Consider the following 25224-nt stretch of genomic DNA (forward strand, 5'->3'; position numbering starts at 1 on the left):
CCCTAATTACCGGAGGACCTGGCATTTCCGTGGTTCCAGACCTCTCCAGTCTGGAGCTGGCTAGGGCAAGGAATGGGGAACTGAGTTGCCTTTTTCCTGGAAGGGAGTCCTGAGAACTAGTGAGGGGAGATAAAGACATCAGCCCTCCTCACCCACCTTTTCCAACCCAGGAAAGGGCTCTGGTCCAGGCCTGAGGCCTCAGCGGCCTGCTGGCGTGCACCCCAGACCTCCAATCCCCACACTCAGACAGGCCTTTCTCCTCCCCCCGCAGAGAACAAAGAGCCTATGTGTGGAGCTGCTTCAGCCCAGCCCCCCGGCCCCCCACCCCCAGAGCTGGGCTGCAGCCTGCCTTACCTAAGGGAGGTCCATTCATCTCCCTGTGCTTCTCTGGCCTGACCTTTGCTTGGCTGGGGAGCTGACCTTGAAGCCCCCTACTGCCTTCCAGACTACTGTCTTCTTGCCAAGTCCCTGTTCAACAAACAGTAAATCACCAATTAAGAGGCCGTTCCCACTGGACGGGAGCATGGCCTGTTTGTGCCCCAAGGAGCTCACTTTTATCCTGTCATCTCAGTAAAGGATGGATCCTCGCACCTGGAAGCGGGACCAGCATAGAAAACCTATTAGTACTGTAGTGTGTGCATGTGCAGGGCCCAGCTGGAGAGTCTGGTGTTATAAAAGTTGGGGCTGGGATGGGCCCTCAAGGTCATTCAGGCAGCCCCCCTCTCTCTATCCAGCTGTGCTTACCTAGAGCTTTCTTAGCCACAATGACTGAAATCTACTGTGGGGACAGAGTCCCACAGAGCAGTTTCCAGGCTCTCGACCTCACGTGGAAAGCTGCTGGCTCGGGTAGTAGATGGCCATCAGCTGTGACTAGTTGGCCATCAGCTGTAACCGGTTAGCCATTAGCCACTAATATAACTGCTGTGGCTACGCTGCCTGGTTGGTTGGCAGAGAAGCGGATGGCAGATTGCAGATTGTGTAGCTCCTGCTTCCTGTGTCTCCAACCCAGCCACCAGCGAGACTATAGTGGTATGACTCCCCTATCTGTGGCGCCGTGGGTGTTCCTTGTTGGCCTCACCATGTCCTGCATTCTTGTGCGGGGAGCGGGACCAGAGGCCCTGCATTACATCTACCCCTTCTGGACCAGCAATCAGGCATTGGTTGTCAGCACCAAGATGGAAGAGCCAGCCCTGCCCCAGGGTCACAATCCTGCTTCCATAGCAGCCTGTGCCTTCCATGCTCCGTGCACCTGGGCAAGACCCTTTGTAATGCTCAGGCACCCACTTCTCCACAGCAGGATGACTCAGATTGGGTGTCTGAGAACCATTGGGGGGAGCCTCTGGGGTCCCTGCTGGGAAGACATGGGAAAGCAAAGGTAGAGGGGATAAATTGGGGCCCTTGGCCTTTGAAAGACTAGGAGATCTCCCTCCACACCTAGGACGAAGACATTAGTGAGTCAGTGGGTCTAAATCAGCCCAGCTCCAAACTTAAACTTTTGAACAGGTACACTTTTAAGAGGAAAACTGGGAAAGAAGGTGCCTCTAGATGTGCTCTCACAAAGACATACCGTGAGGGAAAGTTCTATGAACAACCCTCGTCCTGTTAGCAGTAGCTGCCAGAAGCCCCTCCCCTTGCTCCCTGCAAACGAGTACTTACCCCACAGCCGCTCTGGGGTCCTTGACAATGACTCTCACCCCTCTCTCTCCTCCATTTAGTCACTGTCCAGGAGTCAATGTCTTCTGGTGTAGGACCAGCCCAGTTCCCAGTTCAGAGGTCAGATGGAGACAAGCCCTGGAGAAAGAAAACTGATGAGAGTAGACTGACCCTGCAGGATGGGGTCAGCGGGGGCACCCCTGCTTCCTGCCCAGCAAAGGGCTGAGAGTGAGGCTGGCAGCCCTGATCTGGGGATCAAGGGAGCCTGGGTCATTTGCAGACTTAAGAGACTTGACCCAGGGGGGAGGGAAAGGGCGAAGGTCAGCCACACTAATGAGGAGGGCTTCCTCCCTAGGAGGCTTCAAGGGGCCCAGCTTTCCCTGGACGGTGTGGTTGTGTCTTTACACACAAGCCAACAAGGGCTAAAGACAAAGCCAATTAGCTGGAAAGCCTCGCTCCCAGGTTCTGCTCTGCGTGGCTCCGGTGGAGACTGGAGACAAGCCCAGAGACGAGCGTGAGCGGAGCCCACCCTCCTCCCTGCTGAAGCATCTGCCGCTGTCCCTTGGGGGCAGGAGGGGACAGACACCCTAGAGCCAGTTTTACCCAGAGCTAAACTCCCTCCACCATGGAGCCTTGTTCTGGAGCTGCCAACAGACGCAGTGTTATTTCCCCAACCATGGCCTGTTTCCCTCCTACGGGCCTCCCACAGGCAGGGCTGAGGGTGGAGGGAGAAAGACAGAGGGCAGGGGCAGGTAGGAGGTACCTAGTCTAATCTCACTTAGCAGGCGAGGATCCTGGACCCAGGGAGGGAAAGTGGCTTATCTGGATTTACACAGCCAGCCTTTCCTGACTCCAGGACGAAGGGAAGAGTAGGACAAATGGGAAATCCCTAAATAATCAAGGACCCCCAAGCTGACCTCCCACCTATACTCCCCACCCTAGAGGACTCAGGCACGTTGGCATGTTCGCAGGGGATACTGGTCCTCTGAAGGAAAGAGTGACGGGGTCTTGGCTGATGCGCGGCTTTGAAGCTGGTGGGGCTGCAGTTGCCAATCTTCTGACAAGGTCCTTTGGCGCCCTCTGCTGGCCACATAGCAGATCTGTGCTGGCAGGCAGCTCTTTCCTCTGGTTCCTGTGGTTCAAGACCCAGCCCCAGCTCTGGGCTGAGCTACCCTCACATGCTGACCCCTTCACTCCTATGGGGCACAGACCGAGGGCCCTCCAGCATAGAGGGGATTTGCTCTGCTTGCAGTCTGAAGAGGGTGTTTCATGGAAACAGAGGGCACATCAGCCCATCTGATGCCGGGGTTAGCCTGGAGAAATAGGTACTTGGGCTTCGGCAAACAAAAGACCTGTGTTCAGATCCTTGTTCTGCATGACCTTGACAATCATACCTGGCCTCTCTGAGTCACAGTTTGTTCATATGTGAAACAGGAATAACATCCACTCCCACACTGGCGGGGATTCTTGGAGATTAAATAGAAGGACGTGAAGCCCTTAGCCAGGTGCCAGCCACGTGGCAGGTGCAGTAAACGGCCATGCCTTTCCCTGCTCTTCCTCATTAAAGGAAGTTCCCAGAATGTAGTGGCTCTGGCAGACCTGTGGCACTGACTTGTCTGTTGTGGTCACTTCCTGATTCCAGCTCACCAGCCCTGACTGGCTCAGGGGTCTTCGTGGGTCAGGACAAGGAAAGCCTCCTGTGTTTGGAGCTAAAGAGTCTGGGCCTTTTTCAGAATTCAGAGACGTGGCCCAAAGAGGATAGAGGTGAACCAGCCCAGGCAGACGTGAATTTGCAAATGCCCAGTGGTCCCTGCTGCACTGAAGATCCAGCACTGGGTTTGGGGCACAGCAAAAGGCTTCATAGAGGAGATAGGATTTGAGCAGGGCGCCCAATGATGAACAGGGTGTTGGGTTGAGGAAATAGCAGAAAGTCATAGAATCATGAAAATGGGTAGTGTTTTCAGGGAAACAGATACTAGATGTCAGGATGTGAGGTGATGAGGCTGGGCAGGAAGTGAGGGTAACTGCCATGCTCAGGAGCCTGGCCCCTTTCTGTGGTCAACGCCGGGCACTGGCCGTTTTGAAGCAGGAAGTATTATCTTCCATCCTATGTGCTGGGGCACTGACCTGGATGCCAGTGTAGAGGCCTGTCATGGAGGAGAGAGGTTGGAAGTAGCTCTAGCTTGGGAGCCGAAGGGTGGACCAGGGCTGCTGTAAGATGGCAGAGGAGGAAAGAGGACAGCTGGAAAGGTGGAGACCAGGTGGGTGGGACAGATTCCCCCTCTGCCTGTAAGCCTGTGGGAATTGCAGCGTGGCCTGAGGCCAGGGCACTCCGGCCTGAGAGGGGAAGCTGGGCATGCAGCAGGGTTTGTCAGGGTTCTGTGTTGCCATCCACGGCACTGGCCTTCACGTGCAGGACGCTGCACAGCACTCTGGGCCCTGGTGGGGGTTTCATTTGGGGCTCAACTCAAATGAGAGAGCTGCCTTCCTTCCTCCCCTGAGCGCCCCACCCTCACCCCGGACACAGCCGCTTAACCTTGATTCACCTATTCTTGGCCCCCTTTGTCTCTGGCTGTTCTCTCCATCCTCATCTCTTCCTGGTGTGTCCTTCCAAGGAGGGAAGAGTAAGTGTCTGTCCTTCCTGAGCTCAGCCTCCGCCCAGAGATTTAGAATTTTCACGGGAAGGTAAGAGAGGTTGAAGAAAAAGACAGGACACCGCTAAGGTGATAGAGCAAACCTCACAACGTCCTGGAGAAGCAACAGCTCTCCACGTGTCTCAGGACAGGTTCCAGGAAACACCCTGATCCATCCATGGTCCCCCCAAAGTACAGGCGGACCCTCTGCCACATGGGGCCAAAGCCCCCGTGCCCTCAGGAACAGTTAGACCCAAGGAACCCCAGAGGAAAAGGAGCCCCACAGGAAGAAGAGAGGTGCCGCTGGAGTGAAAGTGGGGCAAGAAGTCCTAGGATTGGGAGGGAGGGCATGCCGTGGGTAAGTGGCCCGTGGGCCTCTCCTACCTGCAGCACTGAGTCCCAGGCCCGCCAGGCACTGGCTGGCGCTACATCTTGAACAACTGCCCCTGCCTCCCACCCCCACAGGTCTCGGCCTCCACTGGTGGGCCTCTCTCTCTGGGGACCTTTTCTGCACTGTGACCTGTGACTTGGACCTCTCTCTCTCTCTATGGGTTCACATCTGAGAGGAGTGGTCAATGGTGGCTGCCAGAGACAGCAGGTCCTCAAAGCTCATCGTGAACTGGACAGCCGCCCCCAGCTTCCTGACCAACCATTCCCACTGACATCCTTGCAGGCCATGCTTCAAGGCCTGAGGCCTCAGGTCCTGAATCTGGTTCTCTGCTCATCATTTCTCTTGTGTCTTCCTTCAGGGAGAACGGGGCATGCCAGGGATGCCGGGCAAACATGGAGCGAAGGTACCTGCCTCTCCCCACCCTCCAGGCAGCCCCCTCCCCCACCCCTACCCCTCTCCCAAGCTCTTCCTCCTTCCCACATCCCACTGTGAAGCCAGGGTGCGCATTTCTCCCCAGCCCTCTCACCAGACAGGGCTGCTCCTGTTTGGCCCCTGAGCTGTCACTCACCAGTGCCCTCCTGATGAGGCCAGGCCACCTCCTGGGCATCTCTGGGTCATAAAAAGCTCTGTGCAGTCCTGAGACCCTGTGGGGAGTAGGGACCCCCTAAAAATCACCTCCACTTGGGATTTACTAAGCCGTGTGCTTGGCAGCCTATTCATTTCAAAAGTAGATGGTCTTGGGCTAATATAGATATGGGGTACACTGCCAGCTGCTCCCCAGTCCATAAGGGCATAGGCCCAGAGAGCGTCCTGTGTTGAGAATCCTGCTGACACGCTCTGGGGTGGACTGTACATAATGACATCAGCCATCTTCTCCTCTCCCTTCCCCAAGGCTCTACCCTCTTTCCCCCCCATCTCCTCCTCCTATCCCAGTGAAGCTCTCCCCCCACTCCACCCCAGGGATGCCCCTATCTACTCACCCATGGGCATCCTGCCCTGGTGCCCACTGTGTCCCCCAGGAGGGCCTGGGGGCTGGGCAGGTAGATGGAAAACCTGGGGAACCCAGTTGTGCCGCAAGCTCCTTTTCCTCAGGGTCCCCTCTCCCTGTGCCGATCTCAGCAACCCACCTTTCTCAGGAGTCTGGGCGGTAGGCAGAAGTGAGCCGTCTGCCTTCTCATCTCCCCAAGGGGAGGCTGGGCGGCTGACCACCTCCTCCGTGCCTCCCCCAACTGCAGAAAGTCTCCATGTCTTTTCTTCTCTCTGCCAGGGGGCTCCTGGAATCTCCGTGGCTGGGGAGAAGGTCAGTAGAACCCTGTATCTCAATACTGAGGGGTAGGATTGGAGAAATGGAGAGAGGAGGGCAGAACTGGGGCTTCAGGGGCTCAGTGGGGTGGCCACTGGACCCTGGAGAGGGCAGACAGGATTGGGAAACATTTATCCTAAAGCAACATTTTTGCCAGATGCACAACTTGAGCGAGTTAAGCCTCGCAAGGAAGTAGCAAAGGGCTAGCAGCCTCGGCGACAGGTCTCACCCTCCTGCCGATGTGCACAGAAGCCAGCACTTTCCTTCACACTCCAGAATTCCACAGCTGCATGCTTGCAACACTTTAGGGAGGACCACCGCAATCCTCCCCACCCTAACCACCCATCTAGTTGGCAGACGGATGGGTGGGGACACCCCAGCAGCACACGTGCTCCGTGTGGCTCTCCCAGCAGGTCTACTTACAGGGAGCACAGTGTGGAAAGCAGATGCCCATTCCATCCTGGCCCTCCTCCTGGGGTGCCCCAAGGACACCCACACCTGCCTCACCCATCACCTAGGGACAGAATAAGGAAAGGCCCAGGAAGCCTCCTGTGGCCTGGAGCCTGAGGCTTAGGCGTAGAAAAGCCACGATGGCCAGGTGCTTCACCTTCCCCCAGAGCAGCTCTGCTCTTTGTTCCTGTGTCTGTGTGTGTATGTGTGTGTCTCTCTGTCTGTCTGTCTCTCTCTCCTTCACCTGAGTCTTCTTTTTTTCCACACAGGGTGAGCCAGGGACCCCAGGAGCCAAGGTACTGACACAGAGGGAACATTCTGGGCCGCATGGAGAATCAGGTTTCTGGTGGAGGTGGGAGGGGCTGCTGTGGTTTTGCTCTGGGTCCCCCTGAGGCTGGCCTTGGGCTGGGGACCTGACCCAGCAGAGGAGAGCCTACCAGGGAAAGGCCCACTTGTCAGGAATGCACTGCCAATGCCTCCTTCCTCCGCCCCAATCCTGGCCTGGACAGTTGGCCTGCACACCGGCTCCAGCCGGCGGTGACTGCGGTCCCCTACACCGCCAGGACTCTGTCTCTGTCGTCTAGTTCATTAAAAGATGCAACATGGTCAGATACGTTTGAGAAACCGGAGGATAAAAATATTACACAGATATCTCTACTGCAGGCCTTCTCAGAGCCATTAATATGCTAAACGTGCATTGGGAGGCTCTGAAACGGTAATATTTTGTGACACATTTTCAAACTTTTTTGACCAGGGCATCCTGTTTTTCAGAGGAGCGTCTTGTGGGACTATTCTGGAAACACTGGTTTATGGTCATTGTCCATTATGCCCCTCACCATTCTCCCATCCTCTCATGAGTGATTTTCTCTTCTTATCCCAAAGGGAGACCCAGGAGCAGAAGGGAAGCCAGGGCCCCCAGGTTTGCCGGGAAAGAGGGGGCAGAGGGTAGGATATTGTGTCTTTGAGTGTGTGCCCCTTCATCCCGGCCTCCACTGGTCCCCCCCTCCCTGCCTCACCCCCATGGCTGCCGTGCTGCCTGCAGTGTGCTATGGGAGCATGCGTCCCAGGAAGAGAGGAGTGCGGGAAAGCCTGGCAAAACTTCAGAAATGTGTACTGGAGAGCACACCCTCCCTCCCCGAAAGCCACTGGTTACCCAGGAGGACAGCCCCGCAGGAGGAAGGAAGGCCCTCCCTTCCTGCAGCCCACTCCCCTGGAGGGAGCACTGCATTCTTTCCCTGTAGACGCGGCCTGTTTCAGGGGATGCCCGGGAAGGCACAGCCCAGGCACAGCAGGGCCAGCTAGGGTCCCAACACTCACTGCCCTCCTGTCCCCTGGGCCTTTACCCAGCTTCCTCCCCTTCCTTGGCCAGCTTTAGGCCACTTTGTCATTCAGCTTCTACCCAAGGGCAGGTGGCAAGGGAATGACCCCCAGAGATTGGTGTGACTTCTTTTGTGGCTTCAGCCGGAAAGGTCATTGAGACCTCTGAGCAAATTATGACTCAGGGCCCTCAGTTTATATTATTACCTACGTGAACCTCCAGACGTCAGGCTATGGAGAGTGGAGCGTCTCCTGCTGACTTGGCGGGGTGCTCTGGGGGGCTCTCCTGATGTGGGACACTCGGTGAAGGCCAAGTGAAGTCTTGCTGGCATAGAGGTGAGGAGACCTCCATGCTAGGCCAGCTGTCACTGACGCGGGGAGGGGTTGTTCACCGTCACGGAGCCTCTTTATCTGCCCTGAGAGCGGGCTCTGTGACTCCTGTCCTGGGGAAAAGAGGTCTTCAGGAGTGGAAGAAGCTGGTGAGGGACGGGTGGTAGTTTGCTGGGGCTGTTGTAACAAGGGACCAGAACAGTGTGGCTTAAACTACAGAAATGTACTGTCTCAGTTCTAGAGGCCAGAACTCTGAGATGAAGGTAACGGCAGGGCGGGTTCCTCCTGTGGGCTCTGAAGGACAATGTGTTCCAGGCCTGTCTCCTGGCTTCTGGTGGTTTGCTGCCATCCTCGCCGTTCCTGGGCTTGTAGAAGCCCCACCCCAACCTCTGTCTTCAGCCCCACATGCTGTTCTCCCCGTATGCATGTCTGTGTCCAAGTTTCCCCTTCTTATAAGGACCAGTCATGTTGGAGTAGGGGCCCACCCTACTCCAGTGTTACCTCATAACATGGCTAATTACACCCTCAATGACCCTATTTCCAAATGAGGTCATATTCCGAGATACTGGGAGATAGGATTTCTACATACAAATTTTGGTGTGAGGAGGTCACAATTCAACCCATAAGAGAAGGCAAACTTCTCAAAATATTCCTCCAAAGAGAAGTTCTGGTTATATGGTTCTTGTCTTCTCGAGAGGCAGGGAGGAGTGGGCAGAAAGCTCTCCCTGGAGACCAGGAGCCTGTAATTGCTAGACATTGTGAACAAGAGAAGAGCATAGTGGAAAGGAAAAGCTTCCCCAATGACTGGCATTCCAAACTGTTCACCTGTCCCCAGGAGATGACCCAAAGGGACTGGGTGAGTGATGAGGGCCCAGCCCCATGGGACAGGAGAGCAATGATATAGCCTGTGACCGGTGTGAAGTGGGGCAGGGCCTGGTGGGCTTCCTTCAGGAAGTGGAGTCTTTCAGAAAGCAGCCCACCTTGGGGCAGGGGGACAGGACAGAGGAGAACCAAGGCCCAATGCGGGCAGGGTGGTGTCTCCACCGGCATCCTGGAGCAACAGACTCTAACCCTACACTGTCTGCATTTCCTCCACAGGGTGAGAAGGGGGCTGCCGGCTCCCCTGGGCTACTTGGCCTCCTGGGGCAGAAGGTGGGTATCGACGAGCTCTGAATGGTGGGTTCTGTGTAGAGGCCTTGGGGTCCGTCCCCACCCACATTGCTGGCCCTGCACGTTCATACGGGCTCAGCATTCAAGGTGACCCTCCCAGGTGGGGGAAAGCAGCTGGAACACAGCCAGATTCTGTTTCAGAGGAGGAGGGTATGGGGTGCCACATGGGAGTCCTTGATTGACCGAAAGATGCCCGAATCCAGAGAATTCGATCGCTATGACCTGGTCAGATTTCTTTGCACCGGCTCTGAAAATGTGCTGGATGGTACACGAGCTCCAGGAGCTATTCCATTTAAAAAAAGACTAGAGGTCAAATAAGTGTGGGGAGAGCGGTGTAAGAGGCCTCCTTGGAGAGGGCACCTCCTAAGAGGGCACCTTAGCCTGTCAGAGCTCTGAACATCCTGCAGTGGAGGAGCCTGCAAAGCGTCATTTCACTCCACCTTTCCGAACATTCTTTGGCCACCAGACCCTTTTTTTTTTTCCACATTCCAAATATTTTCAACTCCCTGAAGGGAGTGTTCCATGGAACACACGTTGAGAAACACTGCTCTAGCCCCAGGTCCTGCTGGGTCTCTTATTTCAGCTCCAAACCTGTTCCGCTTCGGTAGCCAGCTCCATTCTGTCCTCAAATCCCATGGCTGGATCAGACCAGGCCAGGCTTCTGGAGGCCTCTGGTCCCCAGCCATCCCAGTGTCCACATCTGGTGACCAGACCCTTAATGCCCACCCCCCACCCCCCATGTTCAGCCTAGACTGAGGGACAGTCAACTGCCTCCACTCCTCAGAACTGTGAGGGGAGAAAGACCGGGATCAACTACCTCCCTCCAGAGCTAGGTGGACCCAGTGATGCTGACTCTGCTTTCCACCCCCAGGGAGAGAAAGGCGATGCTGGCAACTCCATTGGAGGAAACAGAGGGGAGCCCGGCCCTCCAGGGCTCCCTGGGTCCCCAGGGCCGAAGGTGAGTCTTCCCCTGGGACCAGTGCTCACGGGAACTGTTTGCCTGTGGCCTTTCTCCTCGGCCCATTCTTAAGGACTCTGTGGCCTGGGCACCTTGCCTTCTCTAGTCTTCTGCTCCAGATGTGTGGTTTTTCCCCTGGATTCTGGAAAGGTCATTTGGTCTGAGCTCCTGCTTCCAAATGTTGACTGACCATCCAGGAGACGTACCCTGCCCAGGGCAGCTGGATGGTCTCATTGATTCAAATGGCTATGATGTCACTGAGTCAGGGACCAATGGCTGCAGGACCTTCGGGCAGCCAGAAAGGCCCCTCCCTCACCTGGGCTCTGAATAAGTCAAAGGTCAGAGAGCTGCTGGGCCCCTGCCTGGTGCTGGCACGCTGCAGGGAGAAGGGGGTGGCAGCAGTGAGAGCAGCTGCAAAGGGGACTGCCCACGCTTTCCTTGCCCTGGGTGGACGCTGCAGGGGTAAGATTTGGGTTTCCTAAAGCAGATGCCTCCTGCATTGCTTGGTGTATTTTTGCACACAGGAAAACAAGGGGATCTCTTCCTCGGCTTATAAGGAAAAGATTAATTACATGATTGGCAGCAATACACACATTCATTCCACTGACACTTTTCAAGGGTCTCTTATGGGTGGGCAGTGGGGCTGCAGGGAACTGGCCCTGGGCTGGCCCACAATCTAGCAGGACAAATGAATGCATGGTTTGCAGGAATATAGTGCAGGGAGCCAAGTGATGCCCACGGACAGGCAAGGAGAAGTAGCAGGAGGGGTCTCGGGCTTCCCCCGCCCCGTGTCCTGTGACCTGTGGCAGGAACAGAGGCCCTCTGGCATGAGCACCAGCTTTGCCAACCACAGCCCTGTCACCTGGGCTCCCAGACAGCCCTAGTGTTGGAGTTTGTCCTGCTGACCCCACAGGGCATGGGTACCTGGTGCGTCTGGGGTCTTGATTTGGGATTGGAGAAACCTGCTCACTGTTATCCCTACACCCTGAAACAAAAGGGAGGGAAAGCTAGAAGATTGTTCCCCATATTGTCTTCTTTCCAGGTCCAGGCAAACGTTTACTAAGTGACTCCTTTGGAATGGGCCTCCTCCTATGTCCCCTGCCCGTCCTGTCCTGGGCTTCATGGAACACACACACACACACACACACACACACACATGGAACACACACACACACACACACACACACACACACACACACACACACACACAGCCTTCACTCTCCCCGCACTCTCCCAGGCAGTATGAGGTGTGCCTTTGGAGTGCTCTAGGCTCCAAAATGACCCGCCAGAGGCTGCTAGCCATCCACAGTTGGGGGCCAAGACAGAACTGGGCACATGTGTGTTAACTGAGAACTAGGGAGGGACTGGCTGGGGGGTGGGTGGCGGTGGACACCAGCAAGTGGTACGGAACTCCGAGGAGATAGGAGAGCTGCCTGGAGGAGGTGAGACCCAGGCTGGGCCCAAGCGTGGGTAGGAGTCAGAATGGGATGAGTTAGTAGAAGTCAGCAGGGAAAGAGACAGAGTCCCAAAGACACTTAATACCCAGGACCCCAACAGCAGGACCATCTTTTGCCCCGTTGGGCAGCAGTCCAAGCTGCCCTGCATGCCCTCATCCCATCTCTCTCCTTCCCCAGGGAGAAGCTGGTGTCAATGGCCAGGCCGGCCCCCCAGGACGGCAGGGAGACAAGGTACAGAGGCCCCCAGACCTGAAAGCTACAGGATGAGGTTCAGCTTGGGAATCCAAGCCCCAGCTCAGAGATAAGCAGTCTTGGCCATCCGGGTGGTGGGACCCCCAGGGCAGAAGGCTGACGGGCCATGACTCCTGCCTGCTGTCTCTTCAATGAGACAGCGGTCATGTAAAGGCTGGCCCAGTGACAGGACACTGGGCTGGGGGGTGACTCAGAGCCCCTGCTCTGTTAGCTTCCAAGCCACCGAGAAAGGGAGACTTCTCTCCAGCTACTCCCCGTGGAAGGCTCAGGGGGGTTGCCTCACAGGTGCACAATGACTGAAATGCTGCAGGAGGGGGAGGAGGTACAGGGACAGGTGGCCTGCAGGGGACAGTGGCTCAATGCTCCATGAGCTGGCCAACTACAGGGTCATCGGGAGTTCAGTTCTATTAAAGGGTTCATTTTCCTTAATTTTTACTTTCGACCTTATTTTTTTAAATTGTCTTCACTGTTAATATCATCGCAGAACAACTGGAACTGTGGTTTGTTTTCACAATTTACCCCACGGTTCTATTTATTCCCTACAGTTCTGTCCTATTTCCAATAAGAAAAAATCCCCTCACTTCACCCACTCGGAGAGGCTGGGGATTCCTAATACCTTCCATCCCCGCTCTTCCCGCGTTTCATCCTGCCCTCGTTTCATCCTGCCCTTTGGGTCTTTCACAAGCCGAGGGGCCCCTAAAAGAACTACACGGGCTCTTCAATTGGTGAAAATTGAGCGCTTGAAACCTGACCAGAACGGAAATAAAGAGAAGCAAAGGGCCTAGTCTCTGTTCCCAAGGAGGTGGCTGATCCAGGGGTCTGGGAAGAGGTGGTGAAACAGACGCGGTGGAATCACTAACAACTAACGCAGGAAAGAGTATCTTTAAGTGCAAAGACGGAGGGAGCTTGGAGGGAGAGAGGAGACGGACACAGGCCTCCTGATAGAATAGAGCCCGCGCTTTAGTGCGCAGGGAGCTCTGCGTCCTCATGGCCTGAGCTGGGATGAGCCTCCTGGCCCCTCCAGGGCTCCTAACGCGTGGCCCCTCTGAGGACAGCAGGTTCTCTTGTACCAGCTTTATCCCCATTTCACTCCAATTTTGTCACGCAATAGGGGGAGCCTGGAGCGGCTGGAGAACAGGGACCAGCTGGCCCCAAGGTACGTGCACGTCTCACCCAGAGTCACAGCACTGCGTCTCACCTCCAGGGGGTCACAGAGTGAAGGGCCAGTCCCTGGGATCTGGAGGGGGAGAGAGGGGATGAGCATGCTGGCCCCTGAAAGGAGGTCTGGCATTGCAGCCATGACGGGGCGCGTCTTCTCCAGTGGGTCTAGTGCAGCGTTCTCACTCAGAGTTGAACTCTGGGGCATCCTCTGCGAGCGTTTGGAATCTCCTGGTGGGCTCCCCCTCCTGCTGCTCTGGGTCTACTTGTATGTAGCCAGATGCAGCCAGTGTTGGCTACGGTCCCATTTGAGAGACAGCAGTCAGCAGTTGTCAGGGCCCCGCTGGCCCAGGCCCTGGGTTGAGATGGCGTTTGTCTCGTCCTGTAGGGCTCCAAGGGAGAACCAGGGAAAGGAGAGATGGTGGATTACAATGCAAACATCAACGAGGCTCTCCAGGTGAGTGGGGGCTACCCGAAGACTGGAGATCTGGGGGTGCTCGTGGGACTCGGGGCTCTGCACCAAGGCCTGAGAAGGGAGCGCTGCAACCCCTGGGTTAGTGTCTCCCGGCCAAGACATTGGGCAGGGCTTCCGGAGCCTCGCTCCCTTGTTTGCTCTCCTTCCGCCTTCCACGGTGCAGCCTCCAGGCAAACGGTCCCCCTCATTCGGCCTCCCGGTGGCCTGGCTCTCCATCGGGGTCCATCTGGCCCATTCTCCAGGCTCTGGGTGTCAGAACCACCTAGCACCCTGTGGGGTGTGGGCCCAGCCAGGGTTCTGGGGCCCCATTTCTTTAGTACACACACTCCCCTTGCCCATGGTAGCATCTGTATTCCTGACACAAATCTCCCTTTTGTGTCAATTTTATCATATTTCAAGTTATGGTACCCACCCTTTGAAGCAGGGTTTCTCATCCTCGGCACTGCTGTCATTTGGGGCTGGCTAATCTGGGTTGTGGGGAAAGGCTGTCCTGTTGCCTTGTGGGGAAAGGCTGTCCTACTGGCACTTCATTTCACTTAATAGTTTTAGTGGCCACGCATCACAGAACACACGGAGGGATGACACAGACCCAGAGTCAAGCACCAATCATATGATGCCCCAATCCCAGAAACTGGTGTTAACCACGTGGTTCTGGAATCCATCAGCTTCACTTGGAAACATGAAGGGTGTTGTAGGGGTGCTGTAACATGCCTTGTCACCACTCACCAGATGCCAGTAACACCCCACCCCGTTATGACAACCAAAATGTGTCTCCAGACTTTGCCAAGTGTCCCCTGGGGGGGCAAAATTGCCCCAGGTTGAGAACTACTCATTTAAAGGAAACTTGCTAACCATGTGAATCCATTTACAAGGTGTACAATTCTTTTTTAATGCCAACAATTGTCCATCTAGTTATTTTTTGAGTGATTCCATATTTTGCTATGCTGCATCTGTGTAAAGGGTGGTACATCAGAGGCTTGAAGTCTAGGTTCTGGAAGACAAGGGAAGAGCAAGGGAGGGTCCCAGTCAGCGACTAGAAAGAATATGAGATGTTTCCTCCCTTTTTGGCAAAGTGAAAGAAAGCTTGCAGGCCATGTGAGGGCTTGTCTGAGCCTATTGTGGGACAGCCTAAGCACCATTAGGCGCGATGTGGGGTGTTCTCCGTGGTTACAAACCTCTAGGAGAGGTGGGGGTGGTGTGGGGCTGGGAGGCATGGAGACTGACCTAGAGGGTCTGCCTCCACTGTGCTCCCCGGGGGCTCTCAGCTCCCACTTTCCATGTCTGGGCCGGGGGATCCGAAAGATGGCTCTTGCCTTGCTCTTCACCTGATTGCATGGTGTTGGTTTTTCAGGAGATCCGGACGCTGGCCTTGATCGTAAGTCTTCCTCCTCCTTCCCTTTCCCTGGGCACCAGGCTGGGGGCGGGAGGGGGTGAGGCAGTCTAGAAACGAGGACGGAAAGTCTTGCCTCCAGAAGGCAGAGGCTGGGCTTTCTGGGTTAGGGTTGATCCTGCAATGCTGGAGCAGAGGGTGCTCTAAGCCTGAGCAGGGGGTCTCGGGAGCTGCACCCCCACCCCCATTATGGCTGTCTGCAGAAGTACACTCTTATCACAGTATAAACGCTGGTTCTCATTGCGGCTGTGTCTAGGAAGTAGAGGCGTAGAGGAGGAGGTTATTGTGCATTTCATTTTTATCAGCCTTCAGCTGATAAAGTGCATGCTCCTAAAAAAATCAGAAGCGACCCTCCACATTTCCCCCTTCGCTAGAAATCAATCTCATTACCTGCACCAGGAAACCGGGGAATTCCAAGCCTGCCTTTTGCAGGTGTGCCGACCAGTGACAGACTTTCGGGAATAAGTGTGGTTAAAAACACTACCACCAGGTTGAACTTCCAGGTGGAGAGGAGAGGAGAGGTCACCAAGTTCTCAAACTACTGGCGCTTCTTTCACTTAACAGATTTAGTGGCCCACGTGTCACAGAACACACGGAGGGGTGACACAGACCCAAAGTCAAGCACCAATCATATGATGCCCCGATCCCAGAAACTGGTGTTAACCACGTGGTTCTGGAATCCATCAGCTTCATTTGGAAACATTAAAATATATTATTTAAAATAGCTTTTGGAAGCAAAACTCTCCTGGAAACACTTTTTTTCTTTTAAAGTCAACCTTGAGGTATAATTTACATTCAATAAAATGTATCCCTTTTAGGTGTAGAGTTTGCTGAGTTTTGACAAATTTATATATCCATGTATCCCCCGCCCCCAGTCACTCCAGAAAGTTCCTTCATGGGCCTGAGAAGTCAGTCCCACACCCCCGCCCCCAGCCCTGAGCCACCACTGACCTGCTTTCTGTCACCACAGATTATATGCGTCTTTTCTAGAATTTCCTATGAACACAATCACACAGTACGTAGCTCTCTGCATCTGGCTTTTTTGCTCAGCATAGTGTCTGGGTTTCAGCCATGGCATGAGGTACCAGTCCTTGCTTCTTTTTTCATTGCTGAGCATTCCATTGTATGGATGTCCCAGCCCTTCACTGTCGATGGACATTGGGGTTGTTTCCTGGAAATATGTTTAAGGCACTGTCAGGGAAGGTCAGACTTATCTTCTTGGAGCCCAGGAGCCCCCAGTGGTGCCTGAGAGGAAAGACTAGGGGAAGGCGACTGGGCGTGGCTCTAGGATCCCCCCTCCACCCGCTTTAACCCAAACACACTCAGGGCTTATCCGCTTCACACTGTGGAGTCCCCGTGTTATTTCCTTTGCAAAAAAGTGCTCCTGCCATTGATGAAGTGGTTTATAGAGACGAGCTCTATATACCGGCCTCTATATACACCCCTCTGCTGACAGACCACCTTTCTTAGTCGGAAAGTTCTTCCTTGAGTCTTTTTTTTCTTTCTTAGGGTCCCCCTGGTCTTCCGGGGCAAATCGGCCCACCTGGAGCTCCAGGGATCCCAGGCCAGAAGGTAACATTTGTCTTCCCGGGGGGAGGTAGACCCTGCAGAGGCACTGTGTGTGTCTCCACGTGTGGGACCCCAGGGCCACCCCTCATCCTGTGACCCTCTCCTCTTCCCAGAGCCACCACTTCACTCTGGCCTGTAATTCCTCCCAATGTACCAAGGCACCACGGGCCCTGCCCGCCCACATCACAGCCGCCGTCATGCCCCCCACTTTCGGCTCTGCCATTCCTCCCTTGCTGCCTGGCTTAGGCTCCTATAACTCAAAGCCCCCTCTGATGTGGTGGAGCCTGCCCCCGCAGACCCTGCCCCAGCCAGACCTACAACAGGGACCCCAAACTGCCATCAGGGAACGTGGCACTTGAACCTCCCCCTAATCTCACCCCTCCTCGCTTCCCAGCTTTGGCTCTTTTGTACTCTGCCCCCAACCCCTGATTTTTCTTAGAAGGCTGTGCATTTCTGTCCCTCTGCCCTCTGCTCATGAAGCATGCTGCCCTGAAGTCCCTTCGCCTCTTCCCTACCTTTCAAAGTCCTCATATTTTAAGCCCAATTCAAAGGCAACCTCCTCCTTGAAGCCTCCCCTGATCTATCACGCAGAATTTACTGTCCTTTCGGCTCTGCTCCACTCATAGTACCTAAATCATTTTGCCTTGGTGGTGCAGCTGGTTGTTACCTGGCCTCAAAGACAGAGGCCATACCTCCTTTATCTCCCTCCCTGACCTAAAGAAGGGGCTTGGGTTGATGTGAAGATGAAAGGAGTTCTCGGTGGGGCAGTCAGGATAGAGAGCTGGGTTGAGTGCCCAGGGCCCTCAGCGGCAGCAGCAGTGCGAGGTTGGAGGTAAAACTTGGACTGCGGAGCCAGACTGCTCGAATTCAGATCCTGGCTCCACTCTTCACTAACTGCAGGCCTTGGGCACACAACTCAGGGTCCTCGTCCATAAGACGGAGACAGTACATACCTCCTGAGGCCTCCTGGCACAGAGGAGGGGCTGCGTAAGTGACCACTATCATTCTTCTCTGTTCTGAGAATGACCCTTAGTTGTTCTGGCTACAGGGGGAGATTGGACTTCCAGGCCCTCCCGGACACGATGGGGAAAAGGTAAGAACAGGCATTCCCAGACAAACCTCTGAAGGTGGTCCTTGCCCTGGGGGGTGAGAGGGGAGAGGCTCTGGAAGAAGCCCAGGTGTGTGCCTTGGGGGTGGGGGAGGAGGGAGGAGGGAGGGGAGGGGGAGCCCCACCCTGCAGAAGCCCTGCTGAGCCCCACAGCTGAGCCCAGAGGAGCCAGCAGACCCACTCTGGGATGGGCTGGGCCTGGGGGCTGAGGGTCCTCGGACCCCCACAGGGAGTTGGACAGGCTCTCTGCCTGGTCCCACTAAACACCTCAAAGTCCTTTAGGCCACCCATGCTTTCAAGTTCTCTCCCCCGTTTTCTCCATTAGCATATCTAATAAGAGTTGTTGATATTTTCTAAAGGGACCTCGAGGCAAACCGGGAGACACGGGCCCCCCTGGTCCCCAAGGCCCCCCGGGAAAGCCTGGGCCGGCAGGAGTCAAGGGAGAAGATGGACACCCGGGGGGCCTGGGAGAGAAGGGGGACAAAGGGGAGACGGGGCAGGCAGGCCCACCGGTGAGTGCCAGGGCTGGCGGGAGCCGATTCTGCCCTTCTGCATGCACCCCCGGCATGATGCTGGCCCTGCACCACGCCAGCTGCAGCCTGGACTGTGAACCGGGAGCCAGGAGTTGGGGGCAGGAGCGTCACCTGATTCCCCTTCAAGCCATTCACTTTATAAAGGCCAGTGTCCCACCTCAAGAGACCTGGGTCCTATTCTGTCATATCCTGTCTGAGTCCTCAGGAAAACCACTGAGCCTGGCAGAGCCTCAGTTCCCTCGTCTCTAAAATGGGCATCCTAATGCCTTGCCTGGATACCTGGCTGGATTGCTGGGAAAGAGATGAAGTGATAGGTCTAAAACTGCCTCTTGGGCAAGCATCCAGAATCCCTCTACCCAGGAGAGGTTCCTTGTACAAAAAAAGGGGTCTTAGCCCACTCCAGCTAGGCCACTGCCTTGACTTGGGAGCCTTCTCTGGGCCTCAGTGGTTTCTGTCTGTGAAATGGGCACCATCCTAGACACCTGCCCTTGGAGGAAGGGAGCCATGCGTGCATGCCACATTTGGTCACGACACTCAGTGTGACAATCTTGTGCTTGACTAACAGAGATCTTTGTCGGTCCTTAGGGTCTAGATGGCCCAACTGGGGAGAAAGGAGAACCAGGTGGCCAAGGGAGACCCGGAGCGACAGGATTGCCTGGCCCTATTGGGCTCCCGGGATTTACAGTAAGGCGAGAGGTCTGGGTATCCAGGTGGTCCGCAGGTAGCTGCAGGCCAGGGCACGTGAGCGGGGTGCCCCTCACTGCAGTCAGCAGCCTAGTGGGTGCCTGGCACTGCAGTGAGGCCGCACTAACCCCAGACCACCTGCCAGGCCTGAGTGGGGTCCTCTTGATGAGCAGCTACTTTCCGAGGGGCAGTGAGTGTAACCAGAGGGTCCAGTTCTCTCAGCTCACAGATCGGAGGCTTCTGTCTTCAGGCGCCAACAAAGTTCAAAAGCGCTAGAATCTTGGACTCAGAATTCTCCTCTTCTGGGTGAGAATGGGGAGAACCTCACAGGTCTGACCCAGTGCAGGGATCCCTTGGCGGCCACCGACCTGGCTACGTCACTCAGCCAGAACAGGAGGCAGCTCACTGCCTCTCGACATGTCCCCTCCTTTGTGGAGCAGCTCCAAGCTGGAGGGAGAGCTCCTGGGTGTACTGTGCAAGCTCCGTCGTCAGCGTCTCCCCACTGGCCATGGCTCTGCCTCTGGAGCCACATTCGTTTTCTGTAGCTACGTAAGAAACCGCCCCAAATTTAGCAGCTTAAAACCACACTTGTAATGTCACAGTTTCTGTGGGTCAGGAGTCCAGGCCCGTGTCAACTGGGTCCTCTACCCAGGGCCTCACAAGGTTATAGTCAGGGTGTCAGCTGGCTGCATTCTCATCTAGAACTGGGGTCCCCTTCCAAGCTCGCTGCTGCTGGGGTAGGATTGAGTCTCTCAGCTCCTAGAGGCTGCCTACAGTTCCCTGCCACACGGCCTTCCCCCCAGCAGGCAGTTCCCATTCTAGCAGCTTATTTCTTCAAGGCCAAGGCCAGTAGAAGTATCTCAGCTATGCTAGCAAGACAGAGCTCTGTGTGTAACATATGTATAGCGTAATCTTAACATGTTATATGTTATCATGTGTATACCATATGTATGTTATAATTTGTAACAATCGCCCAGTGACATCCTGTCACCTTTGCTGTATTCTGTTGGTTCGAAACAAGTCACGGGTCCACCTGGGGCCTGGCCCCGCAGGGCCATACGGAGTCCCCACCTCTCCTCCACATGCTGAAACCTCAGCCTTAAAAGGCAGTGGTCAGAGGCTCTCTGCTCCATCTTCCTCCGTCAGGCTGACCCCCTCCACAGCCTCTAAGGTGTTCCTTGCCAATACCTAGGCCTAGTTTAGTCCTGGTCTGGATTGTCAAAGAATTAAGGGTGTGTCTGTGCCAGACTCCCCGAAGTTCTGGCATCCACTTCATGGTATTTTGTGCCCACAGGGAGAAAAAGGAGAACCTGGGGAGAAAGGTGACCCAGGAGTGGAGGTAAGTGGTACCTGCTCTGCCTTTTGTGTTGGGGGGTATTTAACAGGGACCTCGGCACAGCAGTCTGTCCAGTGTGCACAGCATTTCTGTGCTCTGGAATGAAACTCGCAACTGCCTGACTCAGGGATGGGGCAATATGTTGACTGTTCACTGAGCACCACAGTGTTGGGCCTTGGAGCCCCTGGTCTCTCCACGGTTTCCCCTTTAATCAAGTTTCTCAACAGCATTCACCAAGCACCCACCATGTTTCATTCCCAGTGTTACTGCCTAGAGACAGGAAATAAACAGAACTGTCCCTGTGCTACAAACAGTCCCCGGTAGTGGGCACTAGAATGGTAGCAGCTCAGGGAGTCAGGCGAGCACCCCAGACAATGGGTCATTTGAGCAGGGTCTTGCAGACATTGTAGGAGTTTGCCTAAAAGCTCTGGAGGTGGCTTTTCAGAGAGAGGCCTTATTCTTTTGAGACGTGTGGTGAAGGAAAGAGGAGAGGACAGTGGAGTGAGAGGCAGTCATGATGGAGGCCAGGGTCTCGTAAGATGGGAGAGAATTGGGTGTATTTGTAGGTTCAGGGGACAGAGCCAGGAAAGCAACAGAGGTCAAGGATACATGAGGGAGAGACTGCTGAGTAGGAGAGCCCGGGGCCACCCAGACACCACCACAGAGCGAAGGGAGAGACCACCAAGCCTTCTCAGTCTCCAGAGAAGTCCCCTGGCTCCTGTCTTCATCAGTGTCACCAAACCCTGTCTGCATTTAGTGAAACGGATCTGATTATATAACCTGTATGTTACTTATTTGGAGATGGATCGCCTCCTAAAGAAATGCTCCAAAATGCAGGAAAGGCATTATACCCAAAAATGTTCCTTCCAGACGTATTTAAAGTCAAAATTGGAAACAGCCTACATTTCTAACAAGAAGGAAATGATTAAATAACTCATGGTAATAATACTGGTGGTAATAACGGTCCCCACGTTGGAGAGCGTTCCTTGTGCCAAGCACTGCTCCAAGCGCTGGCTGGGCAGTAACCCATTTTCCTTCCACTCAATGAATAGCCCATTGACATTAAACGGAGGCTTGTGGGCAACATCCAAAACAGGGGAATGGGCTTTGTATTCATTGCAAAAGAGCAGAGCATCAAATTTTATATATATATGTACATATATATATGCATATATATATTATAATATATAATACATTTATAATATATTATATATAACTCTATAATATATTACACAATTATAATATATTACACAATTATAATATATTATAATATATATAATACATAACACATAATATATCATGTAATATGACATATAATATCATAAGTATGCACATATATTCAAATATATTTTATGCATCAAGAAAGAGTGGAAGGAAATAAAGCAAAATATTAGCAGTACTAAGATATTTATTCCTTTTCCTTCTTCCAATTCTTTTTAATTTATAAACTATTTTAATGGTCTGTATTACTTTAATTTTTAAAAATTATTGTATAGTAAAATTGACTTTTGGGGGAGTGTGTACATTTCTGTGAATTTTAGTACGTGCATAGATTTACATAACCACTGCCACAATCAGCATACATGAATTCATTAGTTATAATAAGGAAAACAGCAATAATTTTTTTTTTTTAGAGTTTCCAAAGATTGAGTTCCCTGCAAAGAGCCTGTCTTTTGGAGCTAAAATGTCCACAGGTCCAAGGAATGTTAGAGGTTTCCATCTGCCCAAGGCAGAGGCTCCTTCTATGGTGACCTGGCAGAAGGTCCCTGCCCTGGCCACACTCCAGGGGATTTTTATCTCTGGGAAGGCTAAAAAAGCCCTGACACTGAAGTGGGATGAGCAGCTCGGAGAGGAGCAGGCAGGTCTCCTTCCTGCCTCTTGGGTGGCTGACTGTAGACAGAAGGATTTCCATCTTTATCAGAGACAGAATCTACACTGAACACCATCCTCCACAGAAAGGAAGACTGACGTGGGTTCCCCATCCTCTCTCCTGTTCAAATCTCTTCTATTTCAACCCGCCCTCAAGGGAAACAGACCAGCAGCCCCAGCTACAAACCTGGGGGACTTGAGGAATATGCTTCGGCAATATAGCAGCCTCCCCCCATTCCAGACAACCGATCTCTGCTCCTTAAAGGCAGAGGTCTCAAATTCAGATGAACACAGAGGTCCAGGCTAAAGACACTAGGGAATGGTTGGGACTGAGGTAAACTGCTGCTCTCATGCCCCACCTGGAGGGGAAAGCTTGCATTCCGCTCCAGGCAACTGTTGCTATGCATAAACAAGAACCGAGTAGTTTTTTTTGTTTGTTTGTTTTTTGAAAAACCAGATTTTCTGGGTTTAAAAAAAAAAAAAGTCTGGGAGAATAGATGCTTCAAGGACATTTCCTGGCAATAGCTCTTTTTTTTTTTTTTCACCTTCGTAAAGGCTCATAAGTTGCTATGAGTTTGTCACATGTTCTAAGACTTCTTTTGGGAAACTGTGCGCCTGGCAGTTCTGTCTTCGGACTTTACAATCCCCAGCCAGACCTGGGCCGTGCCAGAACGCAGGACCCCTTAGAGCGTATCAGGGGTGGGCTAACCATCTCCCTCTGACTTGCAGGTACCTGGGCCAGCAGGGCCAGAGGGGCCTCCCGGACCTCCGGTAAGTTTGGAGGGCTTGTCAGTGTTTTAGCCCAGTGGTTGGGTCTTTAAGGTCCCCTCCCCATGGTGGTCACTGGCTCAACCTTAGCTTTGTGTCCTTGTTACCTCCTCCTCCCAGGGTGGGGTTTTCTCATCCACAAACCCCTCCCTGCTCCTTTTCCCTCCCTTGTTTCCCTCCCTCTGTAACACTAAGGAGGCTGGGCATTGCCCGGGTTCCTGGAAACAGTTGACGGGCCTGGCAGCCCTGGGTCTGGTCCCACTGTCCTGCAAGAGTTGCTCTGTCACTAAGCTCTGCCCTTTGCTGTCAGACATCGGCTCTTCCCCTTCCCTCTTCGTGCTAACCAGCCTGCTAGAAGGCCAGGATTAAAATGGAAAGTGACTCATTATAAACAAACCCCCCTGACTACGGTGTATAACTAGTACATTGCTTTGTACACCTGAAACTGATTTTAGAAAAAGAAAAACAAGCCCCACTCGATGGGCCTTTCAATGGTTCCAAAGAGAAGACAAGGTCTTTAAAGGGACCCTTTTGCATTGCACCTGCAGGGCCCCCAAGCATCTTAAACCAATAGAGGCTGGTCCTGGCCTCTGCGGGTTCATGGTTCCCGTGGCGCAGCGTCACCCACTGTCATTGGGAGAAGTAGTAGTGGTAGTAATGACAATAACAACAATTATTTTAACTAACTATGTGCCAGAGACTGCTCTAAGCATTTTGCATATATTAATTTATTCAACTTTTGCTGTGTTTCCCCTGAGAAATCCTTTCATGAGACTCTAGGTCAGCCATGGGGGCCACAGAAAGATGCTCTGTCAGTCAGAGACTGGTTCAGACCCCACCCCAGGGAACCCCAAGCATGACCCCTCTCAGTATTCCCTCTCCTTCCCCTGCACAGGGGCCCCAGGCCAGGCTCTGTGCTCCAAGCCCTTGCTCTTTTGTGGTCCAACTTGCGGACAGGGACTTTTTTGACTTACCCAGAAATGCAGTTCTGAGGCCCTCTGTTTTGATTCCCAATGCAGGGCCTCCAAGGCATTCCTGGACCAAAGGTAAGAAGAGGTCATGTGACAGGTACTGGGTGAGGGGGTGGAGGAAGGGGACAGTGTCAGCCAGGGCAGAAAACAGGGAAAGTGCTTCAGAGGCGGGCGGCCCCGCTGACTCCTTCCCTAAATGGAGTCATGCGACACTCCAGCCAGTGGGGTAGGATCAATACAGAACAAAGTCCTCTGGTCCCTTTCACATCCACCATTGACACTGGGCATGCTTTGGATTTAGAATTTGCCCATCCATCAATTGACCCTACAGAGTGTCAGGTTAAATTCTTAATAAAGGATGGAATCCTTTTCCCATGTAATTGACCCAGACCCTTCACTGCCCCGGAAGTATAGGTGGGAGACAGAGCGGCATGGCGTGAGAAGCTTCCGGAAACGAAGCCCGCCGGACTCTGGAGTGGGGCCCTCCCAATCTCCCCCTGAAAGCATTTCAGACAGCTAAGAGGGGCTAGAGGCTGCTGGAATGACAATGGCCCTTCCCTCCTGCTCTAATATTCTTCAGGGGACTATTGGGCAGTTTCTTTTCCTGATTAGTTTGGGCGCTTAGAGCTCCAGTGGTGGCATTTCAGGCATCTGCCAGCCAGTCTCTGCAGGCTCCCAGTTTTCCTGCCATGCAAAGAGTCACCTATGCCAAAGCCTAACCTGGAACTGCCCTGTGCATTTGTCTCCACTCCACCATCTCTTTTCTCTTTGGGGTCCTCAACGTTGCCACAGGGATACAGGGGACTCTAGCTGAGGCAGAGCCAGGCTAAGAATTCTGGGGTTCTTAGAGCCCCCAACCTGCTACCCATGGGCCGCCCCTCTACCTCCCCGATGCCTACTCCCATCTCCAGGACCTCAGAATGCAAGAACGAGTTGCCTGAGACATGCCGTCCTGTGATCTCTCCCATCTCCCTTTCCTTTAGGGGGAAGCAGGACTAAATGGAGCACAAGGAGAGAAGGGTGTCCAGGGAGAAAAAGGAGACCGAGGTCCTCTGGGATTACCCGTAAGTATCTCAAGCCCAGCAAGACCGCAGTGAGGAGCCCAGCCGGGGGGTCGTGAGGAGGTGCTGGGCGGGGCCCCGGGAGAAGGCTGCTGGGAGATTCGAGCTCCTAGACCAGAGGCTCTAACTCTCTTACTGAGGCCTCCTCTGGGCCGGGCCCTGGCCTAGGTGTGGGGCAAATGCAAAGCCGAATAAGACAGGGCTCTCCACCCCAAAGAGCACCCAGCTGGAGGGCCAAAGGTGGCCCAGGAACAGCCTCAGGCCCTACAGGGGCCTGATTCGAAGGCAATAAAAGCTTGCCCTTACAGTGGCCACGCGGGGAGAACTTGGGTGCTCCCTTGTGCTCTGCTCTTAAGCACTGGCCCCAGCAGAAAAACATGTCATGTCA

At 54.0% G+C, this 25224-nt stretch overlaps 1 protein-coding gene across 1 annotated transcript in view; it reads left to right on the top strand.

The window, feature by feature from the left end:
- COL13A1 (collagen type XIII alpha 1 chain) overlaps positions 1-25224 on the top strand; it is a 144109-nt gene that overhangs the window by 100647 nt on the left and 18238 nt on the right. The window contains exons 17-32 of the mRNA XM_074339536.1: positions 5036-5080; positions 5945-5977; positions 6700-6726; positions 9176-9229; positions 10119-10205; positions 11840-11893; positions 13026-13070; positions 13461-13529; positions 14899-14922; positions 16447-16509; positions 17555-17599; positions 17974-18126; positions 20126-20170; positions 22766-22807; positions 23824-23850; positions 24759-24839. Coding sequence (XP_074195637.1) covers positions 5036-5080; positions 5945-5977; positions 6700-6726; positions 9176-9229; positions 10119-10205; positions 11840-11893; positions 13026-13070; positions 13461-13529; positions 14899-14922; positions 16447-16509; positions 17555-17599; positions 17974-18126; positions 20126-20170; positions 22766-22807; positions 23824-23850; positions 24759-24839 — 894 coding nt within the window. The remainder of the gene's footprint in view (positions 1-5035; positions 5081-5944; positions 5978-6699; positions 6727-9175; positions 9230-10118; positions 10206-11839; positions 11894-13025; positions 13071-13460; positions 13530-14898; positions 14923-16446; positions 16510-17554; positions 17600-17973; positions 18127-20125; positions 20171-22765; positions 22808-23823; positions 23851-24758; positions 24840-25224) is intronic.

The sequence above is a fragment of the Rhinolophus sinicus genome, linkage group LG07 (genome assembly GCF_036562045.2).
Source record: "Rhinolophus sinicus isolate RSC01 linkage group LG07, ASM3656204v1, whole genome shotgun sequence".
Classification (NCBI taxonomy): Eukaryota; Metazoa; Chordata; class Mammalia; order Chiroptera; family Rhinolophidae; genus Rhinolophus; species Rhinolophus sinicus.